The sequence below is a fragment of the Triturus cristatus genome, chromosome 6 (genome assembly GCF_964204655.1).
Source record: "Triturus cristatus chromosome 6, aTriCri1.1, whole genome shotgun sequence".
Taxonomy (NCBI): domain Eukaryota; kingdom Metazoa; phylum Chordata; class Amphibia; order Caudata; family Salamandridae; genus Triturus; species Triturus cristatus.
In genome coordinates, this window is record NC_140589.1 from 1,442,670,053 (window position 1) to 1,442,690,216 (window position 20,164).

General features: G+C 44.8%; 1 protein-coding gene across 1 annotated transcript in view; it reads right to left on the reverse strand.

Annotated features, from left to right (window-relative positions):
* Nucleotides 1–20,164, reverse strand: part of LOC146821513 (uncharacterized) — a 436,639-nt gene that overhangs the window by 153,703 nt on the left and 262,772 nt on the right. The window contains exons 10-11 of the mRNA XM_085612507.1: nt 18,984–19,205; nt 13,253–13,461 (exon numbers count right to left, since the gene is read on the reverse strand). Of these exons, the coding sequence (XP_085468633.1) occupies nt 13,253–13,461; nt 18,984–19,205 (431 nt within the window). The remainder of the gene's footprint in view (nt 1–13,252; nt 13,462–18,983; nt 19,206–20,164) is intronic.

Genomic DNA, 20,164 nt, shown 5'->3' on the forward strand with positions numbered 1-20,164 from the left:
TAAAAAGATACAGAAATCTGGGGAGTACGATCATTTTCATGATGGCAATTCTTGCCGACATGGAGAGCGGGAGCCGTAGCCACCCCTCCACCTGTGTCTCCAGCCTGGCAATCGCGCGGCCATAATTGAGGCGGATAATTTCGTCCGTGCTCAGGTGTATCTGTATGCCCAGGTAACGTACCATGTCGGAGCACCACTCCAACGGCAACTCACACTGCCATGGGGAGGTGCCGCTAGTCAACGGGAAAATGATGGACTTGTGCCAGTTGATGCCCAGTCCCGAGTGGGCACCGAAGCGAAGGATCTCTCGTATCAGGGGAGCAAGGTTGACCTGCGGCTCTCTGACATACAGTATAGTGTCGTCCGCGTAGAGGGAAGCCAACAAGGGACCCGTCCGAAACTGGAGACCCCTGTGGAGATGTCGGATTAAGGGGTCCATGGCCAAAATGAATAGTAGCGGTGAAAGCGGACAGCCCTGCCGCGTTCCACGCGTTAGAGAGAAAGGGCGGGACAGCGTACCATTGATACGCAGACGGGCCGTGGGGCGGCTATACAAAAGCCGCGTGGTGGCGAGAAAGTTCTCCGGCATGCCCATGCGTTGCATGACGGAAAGAAAGAAAGGCCATTCTAAGGAGTCGAAGGCCTTCTCGGTGTCTAGGAGGATCGCCACAGCAGGCGTGGCCGGATTAATTCTGTGCAGAACCGTGAATAGCGTCCGCAGATTTAAAGACGTTGAGCGACGCGGGACGAAGCCCGATTGCGCGGGCGAAATAATGAATTCCATCAATTGGGAAAGTCTGTTTGCCACTATTTTGGCCAGGATCTTGTAATCGATGTTTAAGAGGGAGAGGGGCCTATACGACCCAAACAAAGTCGGGTCCTTGTCTGGTTTTGGGAGCAGAACTACTACCGCTTCGCTAAGGGTCGACAGGAGGGACCCACGCTCCAGCGCCTCCTCGTATACCTCGATAAGCCGTGGCGCCAACAGATCAGAAAAGGCCTTGTAAAAATCCCCGGAGAAGCCATCGAGGCCAGGGGCGGAGGAGCCACGAAGCACCTTAATCGCCTCTCGTACCTCAGCCACCATAATGGGCTCCGCCATGAACTCCCGCATACCCCTATCCAGGAACACGAGTGCGATCTCTGATAAGTATACCTCACGAGAGGCCGAGGGATCGCCTAACTTGGACGTGTATAAATCTGAGAAGTAGGCCAGGAATTCATCCCTGATCTCGGCGGGCGTGGTGCGGAGCGAGCCGTCCACGCCCCGCACCTCGGCGATCAAGGACTTACTATACGGCGGTCTCAGAGCCTGCGCCAGCATGCGTCCCGGCCTGTCCCCCTCCCCGTACCTACGCGCAGCCTGGTACTTCCCCAAATACAGAATCTCTCTGTCTGCTGCCTCCCGATAGTCAGTCAGGAGGCGAAGCCGCCTAGCGGACACGTTGTCAGTGGGCGTGCGCCTCAGCGTCAAGCGAATCTAGCTGTGTCTCCAAATGCCTAATTGTCGCGCGCAGTGCCTTTAGGACCCCAGCATGTTTAGCTATGCAAATCCGCCTGATATATGCCTTAAACCCCTCCCAGAGCACGGCCCACGAGTCCACCGATCCGGTGTTAATCGTGAAGTAGTCCTCGATCGCCTCGGAAATCTCGTGGACAAAGAGGTCGTCCAAGAGCGCCCTCCCAGGGAATCGCCACTGTCGCTCAAAACCCTCGGGCCGCGGGACGTCCAAACACAGCGACACAGGGGAGTGGTCGGAGTAGGTTCTAGGGAAAGTCTTCAGCTCACGGAACCAGGGTGACAGGCCCGGGGACAGGAGCCAGTAGTCAATCCTGGTCCAAGTGTTGTGTTGTCCCGAGAAGTGTGTGTAATCAGTGTTGTTCGGGTTGCGTCTGCACCAGATGTCAGTCAAAGAGAACTGGTGGCATAGGTCCAGTAGTGCGCGCCGCGCCCTAGGCTTAGAATGAGCGGCCCCCGAAGTACTGTCCAGACCCACATCCATCAACAAGTTAAAATCGCCGCCAAGTATGAGGCCGGCCGGTTCAAGAGTTGCAAGCTGGGCAGCAAGCGCATGAAAAAATTCCGGGGAATCAGTGTTAGGAGCATACACACATACCAGAATGATCACATGACCCATCAACACCCCCCTAACTATGCAATAGCGTCCCTCCCTGTCCCCCATGAACGCCTGGCAGTGAAACGGGACTCTCTTATGGATCAGCACCGCGGTGCCTCTGGCATAATTACTGAAATTGGAAAAATATCTGTGAGCGCCCCACGAAGCCGCAAAGCGTGCGTCAACAGAGGAGTGTAAATGCGTCTCTTGGATAAAAGCAACGTCAACTCTGTGCCGATTTAAATAGTGTAGTATCTGTTTGCATTTACGCTGGTTGTTCAGGCCCCTGACGTTCCAAGACATTAGGGATAGGCCGAGGGGAGTTTCATTCAAGCCTATGTGAGCCATCGATGCCATGCAACTAGGAATGGGAGCCAGAAAACAGCAGTGTCCCCGTGTATTCGCAAAGTAAACACATCACCAGCCATGTCAATAAAAGCAAAATAACCTAACCCTGCCCCCCTCCCTCCACCCAGCCATATAACGCAAACGTGAGGCAAACCCAAACCTGTGGATAAAACACATAGCTCCAAATAACAATACCAATTGTAAGCAAATAGGAAAAAGCAGAGCATCGTAACCAAAAGTAGTCCCAGCGGTGTCAACCAAAGGGGGATGGCAACGACCCGCCACCAACCCAGCACTGCTAAACAGATATACAAAATAGTGTTCCAAAGTTCCCTGAAGCAAACATTCGGAAGAAGAACAAAGCTAGGATACGGGCACTGATTCAGCCGACCCCGGAGCCAGAAAACAGGTCCTGGCTAATTGCAGATCCACTACGCGGAGGAGATCGTCCATCCTCATCTCCCCCCGGAGGGCCCTTGTGTGGCTTGTATGTACGGCAGAATTCCTGCACCTCGGTAGGATTGTCAAAGAGCCGAACACGGCCATCAATCTCAACCCGCAGTCGGGCCGGGTAGAGCATGCCATATTTGAGGCCTAGGTTGCGGAGCGCCGCCTTCGCCCCCGCGTATTTCCGCCTGGCCTCCTGGACCATGGCAGTAAAATCCGGGTAGAATGAGAGTCTCGAGCCCTGCCAAGTGATCTCACCCTTCTCCCTAGCCAGCCGCAGGGCCGTGTCGCGGTCCCGGAAGTTCATAATACGGGCAATCAGCGGGCGAGGGGGGAGCCCCGGATTAGGGCGCGGCCCCATGGAGCGGTGTGCCCTCTCGACCACAAAGCCCGGTGTGAAGGAGTCTCTCCCAAAAATGTCCGATAACAGCTTTTCCACAAAAACGTCCAGTCTGCCGGTAGCCGTGGACTCCGGAACCCCAGTGATTCGCACGTTGTTGCGCCGACTGCGCGATTCCAAGTCCTCGTTCTTGATGGCCACCTCCTTCAATATGCGTTCCATTCTATCTATGCGCTTGGTTTCTTGCACTGCGTTATCCTCCACGGCTGATATCCGGGCCTCAGCCTCCACCAAGCGCTTATCATGAGCCTGGATCTTGGCCCCCATTGTTTCTAGCGTTTTGTCTAGGGCATCAAAGCGACCATCGAGGGCCCTAAACCCAGCACGCATCTCCTGCAGCCAGTCTGGGGATGGGGCACAGGCCGCTGGATCACAGGCCGGGCCTCCCGAAGGGGCCGGCATTTCTGGGCGATGGACCGCCGGTTGCTCAGGTAGCTTTTCAAAGGGCAACGTCTTCTGCTTTGGGTCCTTGCGACCCATGCCCCCACACGGCTGGACAGCAACCGGCCCGCTTGTCGTAGTTCAAAGGCGGCGCCAAGACGATGAAGTGACGGCTCAGGAGTACGGGTCTATCCGCAGCTTAGCGGGCCAGTAGTACGGGTGATGTAGCGGCCCCCAGGATATCCGGCCGGCTCCAGCCCCGCGGCATCCCAGGCCCATGCACCGCCACAGGACGCGAAGCAGCAGGGCGACGCCTCAACCCTCAGGACCAGGGATCGCTCTCACGGGGTCAGGGGATCCGGACCAAGCAGAGAGGCAGTTCAGTGGTGCCAACAGCAGCCTCGGGCAGGTGGTGCAGGGTGGGGGAGAAGGAGAGCGGTCCTCACAGGCCGCGGAACACAGGATCCACCAAGCGAGGGCCCAAGGGCAGGGGCAGAGGCAGCCCGGGCGCTTGGCCCAGCGCGGAGTCCCCCCAACTCACCCCCGCAGCCAACAAGCCGTCCCGCCACCCCCCCCAGGCCCCCCGACCGAATTAGCCCGGGGCCCCAGGAAGGAGACAACGAGAGAGGCCGCGACCGCAGTGCAGGGCTAAAGCCAAGCGCCGGCCGTCCTCTGGTCAGTAGCGGCGTGGGGAGCAAAGCAGACCCCCACCAGGCCGCACCCCGGTGCTCAATACCCCCCTCAACTCCCCCCCGGGTACCTGCTTCCCAATCGGCCGCTGCCTCCGCATTCCCGTCCTCGGCCGCCGACTCAGGCCGCCATCTTGGGCCTCAGGTCCGCGATCCCCTGCCGTCCGCCGGTCGTCCCGGGTGACGTCGGGGCCAGATCTCTATCCCGGAGTGCCCCGGGGCCGTAGGAGAGTCAGCGACGGAGCCGGGCACCCAGCGCCCGCATCAGGAGGTCGGGAAAGGCAGCGTAAGTGCTGAGTCGGCGGCGGAGCTTCAACGCCGCGCGGCCATCCCAGCTCGCGGCTTAGCCACGCCCCCCAGTCTCCCTGATGACTTCGAAAGAGGGTACTAAAGTAAAATCATCAGGAGCATTCAAAGCCACAAAAGGTTTAAAAACATCCCCAATTAAACAATGAAAAAAGATGATGAGCTCATGAAGGACTTGTCTGAATGTGCTGAAATGTTGAATAAGCTGGTGGGCCAACTTAATAATATGACACCCTGAATAGCATGTACAAAGGGTTTCTCCTGGGGATGGATAGATCTATGTGTGGTGATTAGAGGGGTATTTGTGAGTAGCTGGCTGCATAAGGGGAGCTGCGAAAATGTCTACCCAACTACACTATGGAATATTGTTAGGTTTGAAAAGGAGACCTAGGTGGCACCAGAACTCCCTTACAGAAAACTTCAACACAAATACTGACTACCCTCAAACCACAAATCGCCCACAAACAGTTCCACAACTATTATATCCTCCCTCAAAGTATCTGATGTGGTACTAGTTGACCCTGTTAAAATATCCGCAGGATGTATGTTGAAATGTAGTCTTCCACTGGTACCTTTGGGTAATAGCCTAACAAATAAAAGGTCTCCCTGGGCGTCCTCCCTTGAATCAAGACATGCTAATCCTCTAAAGATCCAAACCTAATCTTGGCCTCATGGTAACTGAAAAACTTGAAAGGGATAGAATAGCATTGAAAGCTAACTGAAGGGCCTTGCAATACGTTCAGATAAAAGATGTTCCCTTGTTGAACAAATATCAATTATTGGCCCTCTGGATACCCTCTCCATGAACCAAAATGAAACTGTCACCCGCAAGAATGAAATGCTCACTTTATAATGCAAAGAAACTTAAAAATCCAAACCACCAAAAGGGCAAAACCCTATGAAAGAGAGGCAGAGATTAAAGCAGTCTGTGTAATACACAACAATAGTAAGACACTCGTCTCATGAGGTATGCTAAGCAGAGCAAGAACTTTTGGATTGGCTGTGCGAGCAAAGGTCAGAGGTCACCAGAGGTGGAGAAGGCTACTCGCTGCAAGCTGTATATCTACATGCTTGCTTTTCTTTTTCTGTGACCCATTGACCACATTTTGACCACTGACTGAGCTTTGTGGCCATACCCGAAGCATGCCGACATAGGAAGGGCACTGAAGAAAAGGACTACCTTGCAGCTAGATCCTGTCAGCAAAACGTCTTTTGCCTACTGAGTCAAATTCACTTTAGGTGGTTTAGAGGCAATTAAATACCAAAGTCTAAAGTTTAAAGACTATGAAGGTCGCTAAAAGTTTCCTTATGATGGCTAGAAAACTCCACTCTACAAGAGTATGCATGAAAACAAAGTTTGATCCACTCAGAAATAAATCTCTTCGGTTAAATGCCCTGAGGGCTGCAATTCAATGCCTGCTTTTTTTATACTCTGTACTCTGAATCATTACAATGTTTGGAAATAATTTTATCCTCTATCCTATTGTTACAGAAAAACCTGCAAGCAACTCTGATCACATTTTGGATTCCCTATCAGCAATTCACTAATGGCTGGTTTGTAATGAAGGTGCCAGGAATTTGAATCCACAAGTTAAATCTCAACAGGTTGGCAAAAGTGGCTCTTCAATTGTACTTTATCAGAAAAATCATTTAAAACCGAAGTCATCCTGCAGGGGCTCTGAGTCCCAAGCAGGCCAATCACAGTGTGAAAAATGGAAGGAGAGTTGCAATAAGAGGCAAAATAGAGAGAGGATAGAGACCTACTCTCTAAAAACCCTACTTGATGGCCCTTCTTCAGAGTCAACTGACTTAGTGCCTGCCTCCTCCGATACAGGCTATAAGGGCACTTTATACCCAGTCTTTCAGGGCAAATTGGCCATTAAAGCTCTGAAATCCAGGTCTGAAAGCCCCCTTGAAAAATTGTGGAAAAAATTGAAAACTTAAAAACAACGAAGGATACACAAAAACAGTCCAATAAATTAGGCTTTGCTCCAATACAGATGCCAATAAAGGAAGAGGAAATAGATGAAAATACTTCTGTGGTGATCTCTGGCAATGACTCTGTCACTGTATTGGTGGACCGTGTTTCACATTCTGATTTGGTCCGTATAATTGATGGTCCGCCAAATGGTGAAACTACTTCTGTTCACTTGTTTGACCCTCTTAATCTGCAATCTGCAACAAAACCAATAAAGGCTTGGCACCGAGAGGATCCACACTTTTACTTAGGACCTATACTTCTAGTGGGAATACCTATCTCCCCCCAATCTCTGGCATCACGTCCATATTAATGTAGTCCTAGACCTCTTAAATTTCAGGAAAAAACATGCAAAACAGCCCTCCGCTATCTGACAGTAACTCCCCCACAATAAGTGAATCAAGAAAATTCAGGAAAATGAATGTAAAAGTGAGAGGGCACCTCACGTACGCAACACCAGGGAGGCTACCAGCCTGTTCTTGCCTGTATGTTAACGTTTTATCATCATTGGTTGCCCACTCACTGGAGTCAGGAAACTAGTGTCCAGTAAAGAGAAAGGAAACAGATAAAGGAAAGAAATATTCACTGTTCCCATAAAAGGAAAGAACCCTGTGTATTACAAAGAAACAGATGTTCCAAGCAATATTAAATTTGAGTTAGGAACTCACTATAGGTCGCCCTCTTTATTCACACTAGTGAGGTCACTCAAAGTAAAAGCACTGTATGTTGCTAACCTTTATAAGGAAGGCCAACATGTTTCATTGCCATTTATCATTGTTGTGGCAAATTCATCAGGGCATAGGGTTTCAATCACTCGCCAAATATTTTGATGTTGCGGAAGGGCTGTTAAAAAACGGAAAGAAAAGAGAATAGCAATTTTCTATTCTATTATCAATAAAAACGGACCAACCACTTGTATTCATAGTCAAATTTATTACATAACAATCACCCATTTCAATTGAGTGTATTGTAATTGAGTTGCTTTATTTTGTGTTTAGTGTTCTGGATACCCCTATTCTGTCCACAATAACACTTTCACCTATTATTTTGAATTTCCATTCTACATATTTCAAAAATCATCTGCCATATTCAAGCGCCAGCAATACATTGTTCATATATCCATATCGATGACCATCCATCAAGGGGCCAGCACCCAGCACCCATACACTGTTATTCCGGTAACCTTTTCACTTGCCATGATTGCCCTGCCGCAACTATATCTCGGACACTCATTCAGACTACATATGTTCTCACCACAACCGAACGCGGCATTACCCGGGACGACACAGAGCCCCCGCAGAACTGACAGCACTTATACCGCCTATGCATATTCTCACCGCAACCGATATCAGAATGGGCCGTATCTCATCCCCGCTTCACTTCGCATCTGAATTACAGCCCCTAATACGTTTCTTCCTAGTACACACCCCCCTACCTCCGCCTCACGTGTTTCGGGGCCAGTGCTCGAATTAAATAGATCTTTCCCCGCCGACGGCGGCCATCTTAGAATGTCTTTCAAAGCACATACAAATCACTCGGTCAGATACTCAACCTATGAAAAATATAGATCAGCATAACAAAGTACAGAAAATGCACGAAATTGGCAAAATGCTTATCAAGTTTATGCACGCACAGATTATTTTAATCTTAATCCGCTAGTGTCATCTTGGAATGTCAATTAGGACTGCTTATTTATATGCAAAAAAGGCAGAAAATTCTTTTTTGAGCCCCAGTCAAGGGACGCATCCCACATCATATTTTAGAATCAAATCAGGGGTTCCTAAAAATGATCCTTGTACATATGTAAATTACTCCCAACATAACTACACTCGTTCTGGGAGAGTTCTCATCATTTTACTTCTCATACGTTAATGCACCTCTCATGATCATTTCTACAGTCAAATCTAATAAACTCTTGACTATACCTTATGTCGTCATTTTCCAGGTTATATTCTAGGGTGTTACTGTCTATTAACTTTATTCCACTCAATGTGGTCATTTAAACCTGTTTGATCCACTTTTTCAGTAAAAATCCAACGAGCTTCTCTGGTTGCCAACACTTTCTCTATATTGTCGTTACTGGCCAGCACCCTCTCCAAAACAACCCACTTCAGGGCCTGCGGATCATGTTTGAATTCACAAAAGTGTTGTACCAGACGTGTGGTGACTTTACCGGCTTTGATGGTGCTCAAGTGTTCTTGAATCCGTACCTTTATTTTCCTTGTCGTGAGGCCAATATACTGTAACCTGCACTGACAAGTGAGTCTATAGATCACATTTATTGTATTACAATTAGAAAATGTATTTAAATACCAATTTTTGCCACTGTTTAGGCTTACACAGTTAGTCTTCTCCGTCAAGTTATAGACAGAGCAACTGCCACAAGGAAAATGTCCAGCTAGCTGGCATTGATGAAGTTCTTTGTTTCACTTGTGGTCGTGTGTGCACTAACTTATCCTTTAAGTTAGTTGCACGCCTAAACGCAAATCTAGGTTGTGGCATTTTAAAACCTGCAGTGGACAGCAATGACCAATGTTTCCTCATTGTTTGCCTTATCTTAGAGGCCAGGGGTTCATAAGTCATCACAACAGTCAAACAATCACCTGCTTCTCTTGTGTTCCTTTCTAAGAGCGCCTCCCATGGTGTATTACGGGCTCTTTTACATGCTCTGTTAATGATCTTTTTTGGATATGCTCTTTGTGTCAATTTACTTGAAAGCTCATCTGCTTGCTGAGAAAAAGTCTGTAAAGTAGAACAGTTGCGTCGGTACCTAAAAAATTGTCCTACCGGTAAATTGTCCCGTAAAGCTCTCGGTGATATTACTGATAGTGTAATAATGAATTCCTGTCAGTCCCTTTTTGATGAACCATTGTATTCAGTTTGTTACCCTGTACATTAATATCAAGGTCTAAATATACCGCATGCTCATTACTTAATGTCCAGGTGAACTTTAAACAGGGGTCAAGATTATTCAACCAATTCAGAAATTCTAAAAGGGTGTTCTCATTCCCTTTCCAAATGCACAAGACATCGTCAATATACCTCTTCCAGAGACAAATATGTATCTGGAAGGGGTTCGACAGATGGTGTAGGAAGTGTTCCTCAAACTGGCCTACATAAATGCAGGCCAGGCTCGGCGCAAAAGTTGCGCCCATAGATGTTCCGGACACCTGTAAATACAGGTCATCTTTATAGCGTAAGGGCAAGCTCAATACACTGGAGCACGATTGACTGGGGCGTATCATAAAACCATTCCTGTTCCCCCAGGGCCCTTGCTGCTGCCACCACCTCTTAATCTGAAAGCCAAGGTCTTTTCATTGTATATGATCAGTAATATTGTTAATGGTATTAAAAATACATCTGAACAAACCATTCCTTATGCCTGAAGTGTGCCATTTATTTCGGATTTTATTGTACTTTTTAATGATCAGGAAGCACCAATTAATATATATATTTTTTTGAGTTTTTTCTCCAATAGCAAGGTACTGAGGATGGTGCAAAGTAGTAATATACACTTAGTTCAAATATTGAATTCACTTTCAGGCAATAGTGAGAGTCACTTTTAACTCATAAGTAGTGGTGAGTCTAATTTTGAAAAATTGCCATTAGGTTCTCAGCAGTGGTGGTATCAATGGCATCCCTTTCCTACCTCGAAATGGTAAATGCAATTGCCTTCAAAATAAGGGTGATGATGGTTGTCAAGTGAATGCTATGTCCTCTAGCCCTAATAAAGAGGTGATGTTGGAGAAAGCAAAATCTATGGTAGTGTCTGTATGATAGGTGGGTAGATGGGTATCCCTCTTAGAGATGGAAGTTGAGATGATTCTCATTGATGCTGGGGATGAGGTCAGAAGGAGAAACTGGCTTGATGGCGCTCTCAATTTCAATAGCCCTTTTGTAAACATGAGTCATCAGAGTAATTAATAATGATTTAAGAGTGGTTTCCTGGAATATGGCAGGTCTCTTGTAATCAAAACAAATTAGCTTTCTTAAATGGCTTAGATGCTGGCATTATTTGTATCCAGGAAACCCAGCAAACCACATACCGTGACATGAACAATTATTATATATTTAGCTGTCAAGCTTATCCGTCTCGGAGGGGACATGCTAGTGGGGAAGTAGCAATATTATTAAAGAATAAGCATAGCTTGTCTCATAATAGCATTATTCACTCATCAAATCTAGAGCAAGGTGTTAAAATTAGCAGGAATTGTCGACAATGCTTGGGTGAATCATTGTTGATTGTAACTGTATATATCCCCCAATGCCTCTCACACCCCTTTGATTAAAGCACTATTTTCATTAAAAACTGAGATTATGGAACGGGAGGAATGTGAATAAGTAATATTAGCAGGAGATCCTAACTCTAAACTGCACAACCATGCACTAAGGGTATTTGCAGACTTAGATAGGGAAAAGGCTATAACAATACCCCCGCTGCACTACCAGCAAAAATAAAAACAGACAAAAGAGGAGTTTATCGTCTGGGACTCGTTGAGAAAACAAGAATATTTGATTGTGAATGGTAGAATAGATGATGATGATATTCCTCATAAATAGATGCATACATCAAAAAGGGCTATCTGTCATCGATGTTTTGACTGTCTTTATCCTGTTTTTGGCTAAATCTCTGAAATTAATGTAATTGGCAACTCTTTTAGTGACCACAAAGTCCTTTTGGTTAGATTTCCCAGTGGAAGGTGTGAGCTCAAAGAACTACAAAGGGGAGACAGTGAGGGTTAATAAGTCCAACAGTAAAACTCACTGAAGGCCTGATAAAATTAATAAGAGTCATTGATTTCAATCTCTTTGGATAGCCAAGCAAAGTGTTTTGATATTAAATACCATACAAAAATACGATTTGTATACTAAGCAATTTGTGGACACAGATATCTTGTCACCTATGATTCTCTCACATACGAAAGATACCCAATCGGCTGTCTCCAGAAACACAGATTTAAATACGTTAATAAAAATAGAATTCCTTACCTACTCAATTGAAAGGGGAACGTTAATTGACCTATTTAAAAGGAGAAGAATTAGCTTAAAAACCATCTTAAAAAGCATGAGTGTGATCGCAAATGGACAGATCTAAGAGAAGCTGCCATTCTTAAAGATATGCAGAAATTCTGGGAGATTATTTCCGAGTGTTGTGGTAACAGAGTAGGTTATCACTCCCAAGTCTAATTAGTGACGATGAATGGGTTAAGTATATTCTGAGCTTTAAGCCGCTAACCATGATGAAGGGATCTTTTATCGGCATACTATCCCATCTTCGAACCTACAGTTGATATATGTTCTGCATCTCCCTACAACGGAACAAACAGAAAGTTTTATTCAGGAAGTGAGAACTTCAGTGCGATGGGCCCGGATAAAATCCCTATTTCAGTAATAAAAAGGAACCCACACTGTGTTCAGTATTTTGTTAACCCCAGTGTTTGAATACTGTTGCCAATGTTGTGTAATCCCAGCAACCTGGACAGGGAGTGTTATAATTTCAGTGCATAAAAGGGGTTCTCGCAACCCACCCAATAATTGGAGACAATTTGCTTTACCTGGGTGAATGAGGAAAGGATAACTCCAATTGAACAAGCGGGGTTCAGGAAACATTATTGTATATTAGATAATAGCACAGTGTTTCAACTAGCAATGAGCTGCAATAAATCTACTCTTACACTCATCAACTTGGTACCAAGTTCTTTTAGGAGGAGACCAGGCCTAATTATTTAAAATCCTTACCAAACATTATTGTATTGTATTGTATTGTAATTGCATTTATATAGCTCTTCAGGTGTAGAAAGCGCTATATAAATGCAATTACAATACAATACCTTACAATAATGCACTGAAAACAGGGGTGTCTTTTGGCCTCAGTATTGTTCTCTCTATATATCTCTGACGCGCCTCAGTATTTCTATAGCAGCAAGGTAGGTCCCTCAAGAATAGGAGGGGGTCATCCCCTGCCGAGGTTGCTATATGCAGATGACATCATTAGATTTAACGCCCAAGGGCCTCAATAATTGCATATCATCTTTCCACCAGTTTACTGATTCCCATTGCATGAAAATTAATGTTTATAAAAGAAATTGAAATTTAAGCTTGGACTCACAATTCGTGTATTGAGAAGAAGCTACAAAAAATGTGACTTGGAACCTTCATAATGTAATCCACTGCTTCTTGATGTTATTACGATTGAATATCCTCCCCTTGAAATCCTTAACCACTAATTGGTCAAGGACACGGGTTAAGGATACAAAATGTAATTATTGTAGCAATGGTATACAGGAAGTCAATTGTGTATGAGTTGCATGTACTGCACTTCGCTATCAGCGGCATCAACTACTGAGGTCTTTATTTTGAAATATAACGTACGCACTGTGGATGAAGCCTGCCAATTGTTATTTTTTTCCCGCTTATGAAATGATCTGTCAAAAAACTGTTAGATTTTTTTAATGTTTTTTACAGTTGTACTTAAGTGTATTATATTTATGAAATGCTGTTAAATTATCTTGTGGACATCTTTGGAGATCCAAATCTTGAACAAAGAATATTGATTGACTGACTGACAAACATTTTGAGTGCAAACCTTGTGAGTGCCTGGTCAGGTTTCTGAACCAGTGACATCTGCAGAAACGTCAGTGCTTCTTTGTGCTTTTCTTGTAGCAACAGCAGCCGTCCCACATGCAGGTTGTAAACCCAGCTGCTGGGATTCAGAGAAAGCGCATCTTGATACTTGAGGAAGGCCTGCATCAAAGGACTTGTCTCATCTAAGGAGAGTGCTCCAGCTTTCACATCCTTTGCCATGTCATTGCAAGAGGAGACAAAAGAAAAACACATTTTGAACAAAATAACTATTTTAAAATGCAAAAAAAGTTGACACTAGCACTTTTGATAAAAACATGAGTACCTATATAAGTATTTAAGGAAAATGGTGTGGGGTTTTCTGACTTTTCAAAACACTTTTTACTCAAAAAATGTTGCAGCGGCGGTGCCTCCATTAGGGCGGGGAACGACACCCCCCCTGCTGCCAGAGCAGCAGACACAAAAATAAACTGAAAATTAAATTATTGTATTACCATTTCATTTTTCAGTGCAGCCGGCCAGCCCGAGCCAAGTATTGGGGTAGGGACATTACTGATGACTGGCAGAAGGGGAGGAGTGGTGCACGAGTTTCAAATGCACATGTTACTGTGGCCGGCTGTCTCGCGATGGCCAGCCTGACATGCACACTGTAGACCTGTCCAACCCGAGCTGCAGCCCATTTCCAACCAATCCAGGAACTTCTCTCATGCTGGTTAACAGCATGATAGCAGCATCTGGATTGGTTAGGCGAGTTGGCTCAGAGACCGCTTGGTGCCTTTTTGCCACGGATTGTACGACCGGAGGGAGAGGCCGATGCTTAGTAGGCACAAGACTGACGTTCCGAACTAGAAACTGAACAGTACAACTTCATTGTTAAGTGCAACAAAGACATACCATACAATAAATGCTCATGACCACAAAGATCCCTGGCAAATGAATACCCCTCCTCACTTAACATTGCATCCGATTATCTGTTCTCTGGTTTTTTTCTATCTTATCTCATACTACGAAATGGCATAGCTTCATTTTTAAGAGTTCTCATGTTTGATGGCATGTGGCTAATTAGCACAATAATCCTGTCACTCGCAATGGCTGGTTTGTCACGTTTTGCTAGTTATTTTGGAATCGACGTTTCCATTGCTGGAAATTAACACGTTAAAGATTCGATGAATCTCCACTCTTGATTTCTTTGCTTAACACCTCTCTCAGTAACAAAAACTTTGGGAGTGTTGTGTGGCAGGCGTTTGTCAAGGTTGGTATGATTAACCGGGTCATCCACACAAATCACAGAAATGAAAAGGCAACGAATTTAATGTTTAATTGTTTAAATGATGGCTTCCTTCTTCCTAGTGACACCAATTTTAATAAACCATTGTAATCTAATACTTGAATTGATTCCATTGGGGTGAATCAAAGCTACAACTTCCAGTACACATGACATATTTGAATAAGAGCGCAGCACTGGAAAAAAGGTACTTCAATGGCATGGAGTCACGTGTTTGCGTGTCTTCTAGCATGTTGCGCCTGGAGGTGATGAACCATTAGCCTAGTGGTCTTAATTTGGAAGGAGACAAACTGGTTTTCAACTAAACTAATTTCGGAAGACTGGAGTCAAGATCATGGAGCACATCACCAAAAGGCACAACATTTGAGAATTTTTCAAATTACATATGGCTAGATGATGACGAACCTTCACTATCTTACTGAACCATAGGATGGAAACGATCTGGCAACAGCACCGACATGAATTTGTACAAAGAGGGGTACCCCTAATAACGTTTCCTATATCAGGGTCTACATAACATATGTGAAAAGCCATATAGGAAACATGGTAAGTAGTGGACTGTCTAATTACCATAAACAATTATATAAGGAAAATATATGAGAGAAAAAAAGAAATAAAAAAATGATGAATTAAATAAATAATAAATAAATAAAAAATGTGTTTTTGACATCAAATAATTTTTGGGTGGTTATATAATTGTTTATGGTAATTAGACAGTCTACTACTTACCATGTTTCCTATATGGCTTTTCACATATAACAGCACTGACATGTACAGCCAAAGAAACGGTAGAAATGAGGCCAGAATAGTGAGTTCCAGAGGTCAGTATTGCTGCAGACCAACATCACGTCTTCTTTCTCTTTGTTTCCCTGTGCACGTTGATCTATCAAGCTTTTGCTACCAGGAAATTTTAAGAATAATTGCAAGTAGACCTCAAATTTCGTCCATTTGACACAGTATCATCTGCATAAGAATGGAACTGAAGGTCGAAATGAATGAATATAAAGTGGAAGGGGTGCATATACAGATTAAGAGATAATTCAACAGTAAGTAGCTCATTTGTGCACATGAGAGTGAAAATGGACAGCAGAAGAGAGGAAGGGAAACAGAAAAGACTAAGGGGCTGATTATGAGTTTGACGGTCCAAGGATTGCCAGACCGCCGTTCCCTGGCAGTGTTGCGACGGTCAGGAAGCAGCCATATGCTCGGCAGGACCGCCGCGGTCCCGCCAAGCATATCAGAAGTTTCCTCTCCACCAGGGTTTACATGGCGGTTCCTCCTCCATATAAACCCTGGCAGAGAAGACACAAAGGGTGCCTTTGTGCCCTGTGGATACACACAGGAGGGCACATGTGCCCCCCGTGTACATGCACACCAGTTCCTGCACGACATGGACTTTCCAGTCCATGCCGTTCAGGAACTGTTTTTGACGTTCCCATTGAGGTGCCTTTTTTTAAAGGCACTGCCGTGGAAACGCACCAAAAAAGAGCCCACCAGACAGGAGGAAACTCCTAATCTGGTGGGCGGCCTCACCACGGGTTTGGCGGTGCAGAGGCGGGGTGGACCTTGCCCCGCATTGTCAAACTGGTAATTGGGCCCTTAGTGTTGTTCGCCAGGAATAAACTAGTCCACGCCATGGCCTTGAAGTCCTGCCTCTACCAAACGAGTCATTAAAGTTGCATGATTAATATTTATGAACAGTTCTGATAGACAACGAAAGAGCAGGATGATGACATTGGGATCAAAAGCTCTTTGCCATAGACTGTCAAGCACAAACACCATCAATGACTCTCTCTTCTATGCTACTTAGAATCAGATCTGTGCCATAGGAAGGAAACCTGATACCTTGGAATGGTCATGATTTACCCCAAGGACCACATGTTCAAAGAGTTTCGCTATGAAACGAAGTACTGAAAGGTTTAATCTAGTTGGATTGACATGATCAAGTGTAGACTATTTTATGAAATGGGTGACCTCTGTTTATTTCAGTCTCAGTGGAACAACACTAGATTGTACTCAAAACAGATGTCATTGCTGGAAGCATCTATCATATGGCCAAGATTAACAGGGCAGGGTATCGATCAGTGATTCACTTTTTAAGCTTTGCATAAGAAGAAAGACTTGTAGGGAAGAAAGAGCGTGAAAGCTGTCTGAAGAAGCACCATATAAAATCTGCTATTCCCACTGAGTCAAAAAAGCAGGAAGCATAGTGGAGAAAACAACATCTAATAGTCTGAACCCTGTCTGAGGAATAATGAAGTGAGCATTTGGCACAAGGTTTGAGATGGGATGGTCGATCGTTTTTAGGTTTGTTAATTATCTGACTATGGTAGGTAATTCCTTTAGGAAATTAGCAGAAATTGGGTAAAGATGGATAGGGCAACTAACTCGGATTTTCTGAGGGGCTGCGGCCAGGAGGGGACCTATCTTCATATTCTCTGGGCGTGTCCCAAAATACAGGATTATTGGAGGGCAAGTGTGGGGACAATGTCCCAGGTACTATCAATTAACATCCCATTGTGCCCCAAGAGGCTGCTGTTGGCAGTAATGGGAGGCAAAGACTGGTCTAGATACCAGAAGCTCTGGATAATGCTGGTGGAGGGAGTGGCAAATCGCAACATAGCCGCGGCGTGGTGAAAGGCTGAACCCCCTGGACTAAGTGGGTGTAAATCAGATTTAGACTGGTGCCAGGGGGCAGAAAAAGTGATCTATCAGAGTAGGGGGTGTTCGATGAAGTGGGAGCGAGTGTGGGGGCATGGAAGGCATACAGAGGCTTTTGAGGTAGGTGTTTGGGGCATGCAAGGACTGTCTCCGGGAGTGGTGGGGGGCACTCAACAGATTGTAAAATATGTTGGAGTCGGGCTGTAAAAGCACCCTGAATATTGTACTACAGATTCGTCATCTCCTGGGGGAGCTATATACACTTGAAAGGTATGTACTATGTGAACAGATTAGTAGAAATTAGAATATATGGTAAATACGTCTTTTTGAGACTATTTGAAGCTGTATTTATTGTGATTTTTGTGTAGTTATGTGTGTAACCTTTCGGCTACATAATTGTTTTTTGCCTACATTGCTCTTTGCAAAAACCTGTTCAACCTTAAACAGATTTCAGGGGCTACCACGGGACTCTCAAATAGATGGTCAACCTATCTCTCATAGTTTGTGTCAGATTCAAGGCATTTGGTATCAAGGAAAAAACGGAATTACATACAGACAGGCACATTTAGTGCCAATAAAGTAAACCCGGCACCCAACGTCCTCAAGGTAACTGCATTTATTATACCCTAAAGCACCCCCACAGAGGATGATGACTTGTTCTCTATTTATGCTCATCACATCACTGTGTTGCACTTAAATTTGTGCTTCTTGCTGCACATAATCAGGTGCTTCACTGAACCACATTTCCATGTCCACTGTTGCATATGGTTATGTAGAACTGTTAATCTAAATCTAGTGATGGCTGTATGTGTTTTGGACTCTGCATTGTTGCCTATATCTTTGCAAACCTTGGTGTCTCGGAGTCTGCATGCATGTTTTAGGTGCGCATGGGCACCTGTATGTTGTGTGCAGCATTGTGCCTGCACTATACACAAGCCAAACCTATTGTTATTGCCATTTTTTAGGTCTCGCCTGACCCAGCGTATGCGCTAGTCGAGCGAGACTTATTGAGAGGGCTCCAAAAAGTGCTACCAGGCCAGCCTAGAGCTACAGTGCACGTGCGCGGGCGCACGCGCCGCTTTTACCGCGATTACTTTCACTTTTGCGGCCGCTTGGCATAGCCAATATGTCTCGCTTTTGGGACCGTATAAGTATTTAGTTATGCAACTGTTGCATGGCTAAACACTTATAAGGTCCCAAAGGCGCGACCTATTGGCTATGCCAATGCTTGTTTATTTTATATAAACGCCATCCACATATCCCACTTTGGGTCACTGTTGGCATGTAAGTGGTGAGGTTTTTCAAGAGGAGCTTGCTGGTAGGGAGCATAGAATTATATGTAAACACCTCCGGAACCTTGTTATGAAGTAGCTTTCCGTTTGTTGCAGGAAAAAATGATTTTATGATCTCACTCAATTCTGTGCCACAGCTAGGTAACGTATTAGGTGGCACAGCGTAGATGGCTGTTGAGTAAATGCGCTTAATTTCTAGAACTATCTTGCGTTCATGCATTTAAGCACTCTCATTTTAGACCCCATCATGTTATTTTTGTTCTTAATTGCTCAAGGAAACAGGAACAGATCAATTCCAATTACTCATGAAACAAAAAAGCAACGCAAGAGGACTAGTCACTTTCTAACTATAAAGAATGTAAGCACACCACAACTAATATGTCGAGTCATTTTAGTGACCAGATGACAAAATACCATCGCCTTGCCTAAAGTACATGCTCCCTGGGGTCCGCAGCTTATTGTAGATGTTCAAGGATAGCAATATGACATCAATTTACCTTGCCAGCCTGCTTGGATTTCCACGCGAAGAGTGTCTGGATATAGTCAGCTTTGCCTGACTGACCCTGGTCCTTCAGCTGATGAAATTCTAGATCCAGAGCTTTCAGTTGTTGTTCCAAGGTGGGTCGTCCGTGGAAGCCGTGAAGTTTAGATATAGCAAGAATTTCTTCATCTTTCCCAGTAGCCTTTGCGCCAGTGAGTTCTGACTCATCCTCATCACTCTAGGGGAAAAAAGAATCCACTTATACAGTGTATTAATGAGAGAAATAAACCAATTCACCAGGGTTTTAAGACTAGAACTGCTTAACCGGTTGAGTTTGACAACCCAAAAGCAAAAGGATGCATCATGCCTACTCGAGATGTACAGTAGTGCTATTGGTGATGCTTTGCTTTGAGGAGACACTGTGGTATGTGGACGTACAAAGTGCCCATAAGAACTTAACACTACCAATCGCATCAAGAGCTCAAGAATAGGACACCAGGCTAAGCAAATAGGAGTACTACTAGGAATAAAGGAGGGCACCTGAAAAAAACACATAAGGAAGAGGCAGGCCAAGGGAAAAAGAGCTATTCAAACAACCAGAATTGCCTCCTCCACTACTTTTATGTCGATATAACTCATAAATGTAAACACAATGAAATATTCTTGAGCGAGGATATCATAGTGACCATTTATTACACAAATAACTCTTGATATATTAATTTTTTGTCTCATGTGATATAGATTCATATATTTTCACCATAGCATATTCATTTTAGCAAACATAATATACATACACAGAAAAGCAAAACAACAAAACAGAAACGTTTATCCCCTCGCTAGATAGCCTAGGACTAGAGGTTGAAGTATTTGAGAAAGCAGTAATCCTTAAAATTGAAAACATGTTGAAGTTCGTACCTAAGCCATCCTACAATACCTCAGCACAGGAACATAGAGCAATAAAAATGCTGCAGGCAACCCAAGAGCTGATGATTAAACCCTGTGATAAAGGGGGAGGAACTGTCCTCCTCAATACTGAAGCATTTAAAGATACAATTAAAGAAATGCTCAACATTCCAGAGCACTACTCTAGGATTAGAGGAGACCCAGAAAGGAGAATAAAAAACAGAGGTTGGCCATTATTGAAGAAGAACTCAAGAAGGAAGTTATTTGCAACCAGGAGTTTAATCTCTTGACTTG